Source organism: Phaseolus vulgaris, chromosome 8 (genome assembly GCF_000499845.2).
Source record: "Phaseolus vulgaris cultivar G19833 chromosome 8, P. vulgaris v2.0, whole genome shotgun sequence".
NCBI lineage: Eukaryota > Viridiplantae > Streptophyta > Magnoliopsida > Fabales > Fabaceae > Phaseolus > Phaseolus vulgaris.
In genome coordinates, this window is record NC_023752.2 from 47,765,804 (window position 1) to 47,776,500 (window position 10,697).

The 10,697-nt window shown below is 32.7% G+C and overlaps 2 protein-coding genes across 2 annotated transcripts; both read right to left on the minus strand.

The window, feature by feature from the left end:
• Positions 1 to 1,659: 1,659 nt before the first annotated feature.
• Positions 1,660 to 2,987, minus strand: LOC137825708 (uncharacterized). Its single transcript, XM_068631446.1, has 2 exons — positions 2,806 to 2,987; positions 1,660 to 1,990 (listed from the first exon to the last, which is right to left on the minus strand). Exons 1-2 carry the CDS (start codon positions 2,899 to 2,901, stop codon positions 1,856 to 1,858), a joined length of 231 nt encoding a protein of 76 aa, XP_068487547.1. The 5' UTR covers positions 2,902 to 2,987; the 3' UTR covers positions 1,660 to 1,855.
• A 1,343-nt stretch (positions 2,988 to 4,330) lies between these two features.
• LOC137826177 (low affinity sulfate transporter 3-like) lies at positions 4,331 to 9,007 on the minus strand. The gene is made up of 12 exons (XM_068632054.1): positions 8,333 to 9,007; positions 8,167 to 8,215; positions 7,807 to 8,014; positions 6,991 to 7,183; positions 6,765 to 6,830; positions 6,443 to 6,673; positions 6,223 to 6,349; positions 5,847 to 6,133; positions 5,222 to 5,415; positions 5,059 to 5,144; positions 4,878 to 4,954; positions 4,331 to 4,694 (listed from the first exon to the last, which is right to left on the minus strand). Exons 1-12 carry the CDS (start codon positions 8,633 to 8,635, stop codon positions 4,551 to 4,553), a joined length of 1,965 nt encoding a protein of 654 aa, XP_068488155.1. The 5' UTR covers positions 8,636 to 9,007; the 3' UTR covers positions 4,331 to 4,550.
• Between the last annotated feature and the right edge of the window lie 1,690 nt (positions 9,008 to 10,697).

The window sequence follows — 10,697 nt, forward strand, 5'->3', positions numbered from 1 at the left end:
ATGATTAATTTCTACAAATACCATTCATTATCGAACCTTATGGGTGACTAGGATAGACTCTAAATAAACCATCTTAGTAGATGAGTGTATACGTAACTCAATCTTATAAAATTAATTTGGTCACATCGTTAGTCGATATAAGATTTTTAACACATCTTCTTATAGTGAAGAATAAACATGTCAAACATTAAATTAAATATTTATGAATGATTTAACAAGAGTTCGATAGTAGTGACACAATAACTCTCAATGAATCTTTCTAACATAGACTTTTTAATATGTCTCTAGTATCATATTAATAAATAAATTTATATATAACTTAACCTTACAAAATCAAATTGTGAAAATAAGATTTACACTCTATTTATATATTATAATTTTGCCATATCAGCCTATGAGATTTCCAAGGCTACTAAATACTAAAAATAACATAATTTCATAACATTTTATCATAAGAATCAAATCAATATATCATAAAATTTATATCTAAAGTTCAACAATGCACATTCATATTCATATTCATTAATAATAATAAATTTAAATATAGAATAGAAAAAATTTAACAAAAGCTTTAGAATAATTCAATCTTTTTATTAAAAAAAAATTCAAAAGGACACTATATTAGATTATTTATTAACTTGATGTAAACCAACTTTTGTTAACCCATTCTTACCAATATTTTCAATTTCTTATTAGTTCACCGGTTTTTATATTAGTTCCATTATAAAGCTGCTTACGTACTCAAATGCATCAATACCTCTTCACTAACTTTTGAGTTGAACCAGCTAGTTGGGTTTTTTTTTCTTAATTCTCGTCGCTGTTAGTGAATATTTTCAAGGTTTGGTTCTCTCATTCTTTAGTCACAAGCATCTCGTGTTCTATAAAATTTAAAATCTAAACTGGTAAAGCGGAATGTCGGAAAGAAGAGAAAGTATAATTGAAATTAGTGACATGAAAAGAATATTTGAATCATTGCACATTATGCACCGACACATTTGAGATCGTATCTCGAGAGTGTCTTGAGATTTTAAAAAACTGATACGTTCCGAATTCGCAAGAAGTCATTTTACGCTACTTTTGGGATAGAAAATGTTTAATTTTCTATTTGAAGTGGACGCCGTGAAGGTTTAGTTTTTTATTTTAAGATTCAGTTTCTTATTCCTTCACCACTTCCTCAAATGATCAAATCTAGTTGTTTTATTTTTCTTTTAAACAGCGGTACCATTGTACTTATGGTGACTGGGTCAGTAAAAAAAAAATGTAACACCAAACTTGTGTAACTCAATTTCCAGTATTAACTTATGTTAATTTCTTAGACAAAGGAGCAAAAGGAGGTGAAAACAAGACATGATGATCTTGTAATTTTTGTAAGACTTTTTGTTAAAAAGTTTTTATTCTAGAGTAACAACTCAATTATTGAAAATTAGTAATATTGAATTAGAGTGTGCTCAAATGTCAATAATGAATAGTCAATTGATTTAAAATTGATTGGTGAATTGACTCAAAATTGAGGGGAACTAAACACTTTCTCTTATCCACCGAAGATAAACACAAGGAAGAAAAATGATTCCCTAAAGAGCGCATTTAACAGAAGTTAGGGACAATCTCATAGCTACGGTGTTATATTCTTATGGGTTGCCTATTAACGTTACAAGAAGCTTAGACAGAATCAAAATCGTTTGAATTGTAAGATGATTTGTCTTGGTACAAGCAAAGATGTACTTAAAAATAAAATACTTATATAAAAAGGAAAATGAAATGCAATTGACGAGCCACCATCCCAGAAAAAAGCATAAATAAAAATACTTCCTTTACAATAAAAGTCTTCAAAGCATGACCACAGCTCTAAAAGAACTCAATATTGTGAGTTATCAAACACCCATGGCTCATGTGCAAACAACTCACGGCCATTCATTTGAATTGTTCCTGCTGCAATATCTTCCGCACGTTTCCTGGATACTTCAGCTTTGTTGGCTGATACAGCGGCATCCTGAAACAAAATACACACACAATCAATTTAGAACCTATAACAGATTAAATTGGTGATTCTCTGCATTAGATTAAAGTCTCTCACAAAATTAGCTTGAAAGAACTTCAATCTGTTCAACTGAGACCTTCACCTGGGCAGTTCAATATATTGCTTGCAACATTATCCCCAGTAATAAATGACTAGCCCTTCAATCAATCAATTTCTCAATGTGAAGAAATATTTGCACTTGACCTCAAAAAAATTGTACATAAATAAATACCCCAGCCCCTTTCCCTACTCTCATGATAAAAAGTTATAGAAAAAAAAAATCCCAATACCAAATCTGTACATTGAAAAAAGCACATGTTGGGACAGGTCAACCTCTACATGGATGTCCTTCACCCCTGCCAAGGGATACCCAAGCTCACCAAAAAAAAATTCAACACACTCATGTTCTTATTTCCTTTGTCTTGCCATTTTTTTCTCAGATAATTTTCAATGTAACCATTTAGTTTGAAAACACTTCTCATCTGCATCCTTCTACGTGTCTACTCTTAAGGGATAGATGAACTACTTCTCTACCAAAATAATCACATCTAATCAAGGAATCCATCAGGAACACAACATGGTCAATCACATCTAATCAAGGAATCCACGACACGATTAAACTATTGGATAGAAATGATAAAATACCCTAATTTCGAACTCGTGAAGTTGAAATAGTTTCAAAATAAAATAACAGTAGAAAAAAAACACAATCCGAAACCGAATAAGGAAAGAAAGAAAGAAAGAATAACCCTAATTATGGAATTGGGAAAACTGAGAGATGAAGAGACCTTTTGGCGCTTCCATGAAAGGAACTGTTCCTGTGTGATAGTAGACTTTGGCCTCTCTTGTGTGCGTTTTTCCTGTGATTCATTTTCAGCTCCCATCGTTTTGTTGTTATACCGATCAGATCTTCTGATTCTGTACAGAAGACTCCGACCCAATGAACTGTTTCTCACAATTATATTACAAAATTACAATTTCCGTCTTCTTTAATTTTTCATTTACGATTTTAGTTTTTAAATTAAAAATTTCATAATTTTAATTTAATTCTTTTCTTTTCTTTTGTTCTATTCAATCAATATATCTAACATATTTACTTTTTTAGAAAAATATATTCATTTAAAATGCTATTAAACACAATTTAATTAACTAAAATAAAAAATAAAAATTTGTTTGGGAACTAAATCTAAATTACTAATTCTTTAAGAAAAGAATACTAAAATCGCAATAAAAAATTCAAAATCAAATATTATTAAAGAAGATCAAAATTGCGATTTAAATTAAAATATAATATATAAAAACGAATATGTTTGGCTTAATATAGAGGGATATAAACGATGGTAGTGAAAGGAAGGAACACAATATATGTATTATTCATTTAAATCATTAAGGTTAAACCATTTTTAATATAAAGTCTTAATGTGAGATTCTTTTTTTTTTTAATTCTAAGTCCTATCAGCTCAGTATTTTTAAGAGGGTTTTATTTTAACATAAGAGTCTCATAAAATTTAAATTTTTATAAGTTTTTATTTATATTTTTTGTAACTTAAAACAAAGTTATTATGTTTTATTAAGACTTATATTTTTTATTTTAAAATTCTTTGCATGTGACATTAGTATGTTCTAATAGAAATTTGTTTATAAAATTAAAATTTTAAATTGAAGACGAATAAGTATCATGCTACATTGATAATGCTTCTTGGTTACGATAAAATTATATTATTATTGGAAAATTCTTTCAGCACCATATCAATTTGAATCTGTATTTTATTATTTTTTAATTTTTTCAAAATTATTCTCTGGACTTAAAAATTTAGAATTCAAATAATACAATTCAAAAATCAAAATCTCATACTAAAAAAGAAAATTCAAAATGTAAAAATACAATTCAGAACACAAAATCTAAAAATGCATTTTGAAAAAAATTATCCAAAATTCTGAGATGTGTTATAGAAATCCAAATCCAAAAATATATTCTAAAAATTAAGTTATGAAAGTATTTTTAATCCATACCCTCCTTTCATCTAAAGTCATTTTACAGGATATTTTCGTTATTTTTGTGATAAATTGGGTGTGAATATAAATTGATAGTGTGGATGGTGGAGGATGAGTTTGCCTACATTATATGAATATGGACAATTTGGTATGATGACTTTACGAGGTCAAACCTTCGTAGCATACACAATTTACTGTGATTATCCAATTAATGTATTATGCAGGCGATACTTACTCATTATTGTGTTACTTGAACAAGTTGGTAATCTTATCAAAATCCCTACATGTAACTCAATTAGCAAAAGAAACATCACTCCGTGTCCAAAATTGAGATGTTATAACAAGGTGGTTTAGAACCCTTATCCAATGAAGGATGGCATGATCCCTTTTTCGGTATAGATGTTCAGTTTGTATAATACAAAATATATCAGCAAATTTATGTGCTAAGATATCCAATTATGCACTAACATTTTAAACAAAAGGCAAACCCTGTGCAATAGATAAAGTACAGAATCGGTGCACAGACACATGATATGAATCAAGTTCTTGCAATTTTGGCAGAGAGGCATGCCTCAACGGCTTCTCCAACAGTGAGGAAAACCCATTCTTTTCCAATCTTGTCTACAAAGTGTGCAAGCTTAAGCTTGTGGATCACTAGCCACCTTGGGTTCACCATGGCTAACTGTTAAAACAACATAACACCAAGTGTTAGAACATAAAGGTTTAATCATACTTTTCTGTTTTCTTATCATACTAAATTGGAGACATTTGGGGTAAAATTGTACAATGCAAGTAATGAGTTGAAGTTAAAATAAAATGGAGACACTAAATTCAAAGAATGTAATTAAATCCATGGTGGCCTCACTTCTACTCCACGGGAAAGCAACCTCTTGTGCAGTTCCTCAAGTGCTAGAATTCCAGAAGTATCAACATTCATGAGGTCTGTTAAACAGAATATGAAAGGGTCAATGTCATATTATCAAATTTTGCTGCGAATGTTTCGTGATTAAGGTTCTTTAGATCTGAAAAATGTAACAGAAACTCACTTGTCATGTCCAGAATTACTGCTTGGACCCGACCCTTGCTGGTTTCTTTAAGGTCATCTTCATCTTGTGAGACCCACTTGAGTATTCTGGAACAAGTGAAAAAATTCATACATGGTTCTATTTTGGGCTAAACCCCTCTGAAAATCATTTGTAAATTGCTTGCCTTTCTCTGACAAAGTTAGCATTTGCAAAACAAAGTGAGCCAGAACTTATGCGAATCACTGTGATGCCTGGAGTGCTTATGGCCATGGGATATTGAGTAACATCACAGAAGGCTTCTGTTCTTGGAACTCTTCCGAGAACTTCTATTCCAGGTCGAACTGATTGAATTAGTATCTTTGCAAACGAAATTATCACCTGGACAACAACAGGAAATTATTACATTATTAGAATACATTGTGTAAAGGCTTCTTGCATTTGAAAATCATTATCTGTTGTAATAACTATTAGTTTAAAAGTCATAATGACTTATTTTTAGTTGAGAGTACAAAAATCTTCATATTAAAATCAATTTTATGTTGCTTCCTGCTCATAAGATGGTAGCTACTGTGCAAGCAGGATGAAAATCACTTGCCCATTTTCATTTTGTTTTACACCTCTCTACAACAATAATGAAGTCTTATCTGACTGAAGTCGATTTTATGTCTCCAATAAAAGAAATAACATCACAGAAAATAAATCAAATTAGAGAGAGAAATTTGATTTGATTTTTCAGAAGGGTAATGAATGGAGAGAGGTGATTTCCATTGGTGCAGTAGTTGAAAAAGTTTAAATGGTCAATGACTTACTGCAACAAGAAGGCCAATCTCTACTGTTGCAAACAAGACCCCAAGAAAAGCACCAAGACAGGCAAGAAAGTCCAACTTGTCAACCTTCCAAATATAGCAAGCCTCACTTAGGTCAATTAATCCAGGAAGAGCAGAGAGGATGATAGATGCAAGGATAGCCACAGGGGTGTAGTATAAGAGCCTTGTAAACAATTCTAGGGCCAAAAACACTGTGACAGCCATCACAATATTTGACACTGCTGTTTGACATCCAGCACTAAAATTCACTGCAGTCCTTGAGAATGAACCTGATATTGTTCACCAAGAAACTATAAACAACTTTGGTACACCTCAAACCTAAGTGGAGCGTTACAAATTAATTGGCTAAAGAAATCACCAGTTGCTACATAGCATGAAGTCAAAGATCCTGCAATGTTCATGAAGCCCATTGATAACATTTCCTTGTTCCCATCTAGATGGTATCCCTTAATGGAAGCAAAAGATCGACCTACCGCTATAGCTTCCTGAATCAGAACATTAAGTTTCCATCAGGTTCACATAACTCAACTGGGAAAAACTTAACAATTTGGAGAAAAGCAGAAAATGAATTAACATACAGTGAGTGCGATAACTGCACAAATCAAACCAATTTTAGCTGCTTGTCCAACATGTGGACCGTGGAGTTGCAATTGGTGCAGTGAACTTGGATTCATACCTCCTTTGACATGCTTTATTATATTAACACCGTGTTTATCAGCTCTTGACAAATATACGATCAAAGTTGATAGTATAACTGATAGAAGGGGAGAAAGAGCAGGCAACCAGAAAAACTTTCTGTTTCTTCTGCCCTGAAATGAGATACATCGCATACATCATCAAAACTTAAAATTTATCAAAAAGGCAGTGAGGAGGTTAAATAGAAGAAATATAAGTACTTACAATAAAACGGGTAATTAGAATGAAAATCAAGAATGAACACCCGAAGACAAAATTTAGAGGATTCCACTGTCAATTAAATAAACAAAGAATGGTGTCAGATATTAGCTAGAAGTTCAGCTAACTATAAAATACAAGGATTCAAGTTTATGAATAAGAAACAGTAACTTTTATATGATTGTAAGTGAAATTTATCAGAACATGAATAGTAAAAGTAAATTCAACTCACTTTTTCTCCAGAGGCAATTTGATGATGTAGTGACTTATAAACAGATGCCAACACTGATACTGCATCTGTTTTGGAAGTAAAGTGACTAATCCCCAGCAAACCTTTGAGCTGCTGAAGACCTATAATGACGGCAGCGCCTGCCATGAATCCAACTAAGGCAGCATGCGAAAGAAAATCCACAAGAAAACCCAACCTGCAAGTGTTGAAAGATAATGAAAAGTGAGAACTACTAAATAGGGGCATACTTAATTTCTTTCTCATGTTTTTATATTTAAAAACTGTTTTCTAGCACAATTTCATGTTTTTTTTTTTTTTATCAGCAATGAATAAATAAAATTAAAGGAATACTTCAGGGTATCCCAACCCATATACAGTGACCAGAAGAACTCTCCTTTATGGTTGGATCATAACAACCTTAAAGTGAGAGAACCATACCCAAAAAATAACCAACAAATAACCAACAAATAACCAACAGGTTGCCTCATAGCATCATTCAGCTTTACCACAACATCCAGAACCGAGGCCACCTACATTCACCACGCCACACGCACACATGGAGATCGCCGTTTCATTGACTTGACACAATTTCATGTTATTCATCAATGATTTGAAAATCGATTAAGTTTTGAGAATTGCTTCTAAAACAAGTCTTTTAAATATCAAAAAGTATAAACAGCTTAGGGATGTTTTCTCGTTTTCTTCTTTTTGTGGTCTTAGTTCAAGGGTGAGTTATCTGATATTACATGCGATGAGGCATGGACTTTGGTGTGATAATAGTTTCTAAAACAAATTTTCATAAACTGATGAGAAAACCACCTGAAAACACCAAATGCAGTTTGGAAAATTCCAGTGAAGAAAGTCACAGTAAAGACAAGATTTCTATAGGCATGAGGATTGGCAACAGGATCTTCCACTTTTGGAACCAGAGAAGATAACAGCATTGAAACTACAGCCACAGGTCCAATTGCAATTTCTCTTGAGCTCCCCATCAGAGCATAAATAAGAGGAGGAATAACACTGGTATCTGAATGGAACAAAACAAAACCAAACCAACAGTGAAATTTAAGAAAGTAAATGTTGATCCAAAAACGAAAAGCACATTTTTTTTCTATTCTGGTTATGCCAGTTTCTAGGGTGATATATCAGTAACAGTGTAGACTTAAGCCAGGTACTTACACAGGCCATATTCAGGAGCAACTTTTGCTAAGGTAGCATACCCTATGCTCTGCAGTAGTGAAATAAGAAATTAAAGAATGAAGGGACAACATCTAGGGGAATGTATTCAATTTCCCATGCATGCATTGCACTGAAGAAAGGGAAATAACAATGGTGAACTAAGTACCTGAGGTATGCTGAGGCTGGCAAGAGTTAAGCCAGCTAAGAGGTCATCTTTGAACTTGGAGGCTTTGTAATCTCTTAACCAACTAATGATAGGGAACAGATTCTGCAAGCATGAGACAGCATGTCCACGGGAAGTTTTCCTCTTGGATGAGAAGCAGAATTTGTTCCCACGAGGCAGAATGGTTTCCTTGACAGAAGTAAATATCTTCTTCCAAAGAGGGGGTGGATTGGGAGAATCAAGCACCCATTGGGACCTCTCTGTCTGACCATGTTCCTCAAGATGAAAGACTGCTTGTTCTCTCATATTGGAAGTTGGAAGCTTCAATGCATGGTTGTTTGAAGTGTTTGGGTGAACTTTGGTGAGCTGTACTTATTGTACAATATTGTCAGTTAAATAAAACCAACACCACTCCTTCTTTTGACATAGGGTCAATTTATTTTGATGATCGCATGAAAGGGGTAGCAGAGAGGTGATAGAAGCCTATTCTGGAAGAGGCATTGTTGTGACAGCACCTTCATTGGTTTGTGTCAAAAGTTGTGGTTGGTTGGTTCATAGTATATAGAATATAGACCCCTTTAATATGAATCCATAAGAGAGCATCTATTCCTACTTATGGGTAAAATTGGCTCTCAGGATCTAGCTAAATTTCATTTCTTGCATCATTTCATTTTGCATGTAATGGAAGGGGAATATAGACAATTATATGTGGTTGGTACCTCAAGCTCTAGGATAATAAAGCTAGTAGTTATCAGTATATGGACTCCAATAATTGAAATAAGAAATTCATGTGAATATCAACAAGTGGTCGATTTTAGTGTATGGATTTAGATTTTTTTCATTAAATGGTCAGAATTTTGAATCCTAAATTATGTATCAACCAATTAATAAAGAAAAGATGATTATTTTTAACTATATGTTTGATTAAGGTGTGATGGCAGATGATGGTGTTACTTGAGGTGTCAGCATAGCTGAGATGTCAAGTTGCATAGTGATGTTGAACATGAAAGTTTTATGTGAAAAAAAAATATGTTTGATTAAGATGAAAGAAAATATATATAAAGGAAAATTCAAACAATTGTGTTTTATAGTTGGAAAAAATAAAAAGGAAGAGAAAATTTAACTTGTAGCTACTTAAAATATATTTGTAAGAAGAGATTAAAATGAAGAATGAAAAGAAGAATACTCCATAATGCAAGTAATACGACTAAACCATAAATAATACTATTCTTTTAAAGTAAGGATTTGAATCCAAAACCAATTTAAAAGTATCAACTAAACCACTAGGACAAATGTTCCTTTCTTGAAATATAGGAATTGTATTTTTATTTTATTTTCTTACAAACGAGTCAAGACCTATAACTAAATTTGTATTTATACACTTCTAGAAATTCGAATGAGAATGAATGTTTTGGAAATTTAAGAAAAATATATCTTTGCTAGGGTTCTTTCCTGCATCTTGCGATCTTATTAAGAATTCACCCATTCTTATGAAGATCATCCTTAGGCTTATCAAACTTTGTTTGTGTTGCCTTCCGCTATCCAGGTTTTCATTGTTACTATTTTTAATTGATTCCATTATGTAGCCCTAAATTCGTAATCTACTATTAGTTCTATTTGGAATCATATCATTTGGTATTCAGAGCAAAGGTTTGAGTGATAATACAATTGTGCATCCTGGTTTTTTTTCCTAATCACGGTTCACGGTACTATTCATAGTTGTTCACGATATTGTTCATCATTGTTCATGGTATTATTCATCATTGTTCATGGTACTGTTCATAATATGGTCATGTTATCAAATGGACAAATAGGAAGTGAACTTTCAAGTGAAGAAGAGAAGGAAGAAGTAGAGGTGAAGTTGGATGCATTGGAGGGTGATTTGTTGATGATTTGAAGGCTTATGAGAAGCAAAATGCAAGCTTTGGACTAAACCAAAAGGGAAAATATTTTCCATTCTAGATGTTCCATTTAAGGGAAAATATGTTCACTCATAGTTGATGGAGGAAGTTGGACCAATTTAGCTAGCTCAAGACTAGTTACCAAATTGAATTTGGAGACAAAATCGCATCTAAGGCCATACAAGCTTCAATGGCTTAGTGAAGATGGAGAGATGACAATGAGCAAGCAAGTGGAGGTGAACCTATCCATAGGATAATATAATGACAATGTCTTGTGTGATGTTGTTCCAATGGAGGCAACTCACATTTTGTTAGGAGGCCATGGTAGTTTGACACCAAAGCTATTCATGATGGTTTCACCAATAAAATCTCTTTCATGCAGAATAATAAAAAGATCATTCTAAAACCCTTATCTCCTAGAGAGGCGTGTGAGGATCAAATGAAATTGATAGAAAAGAGAGATGAGT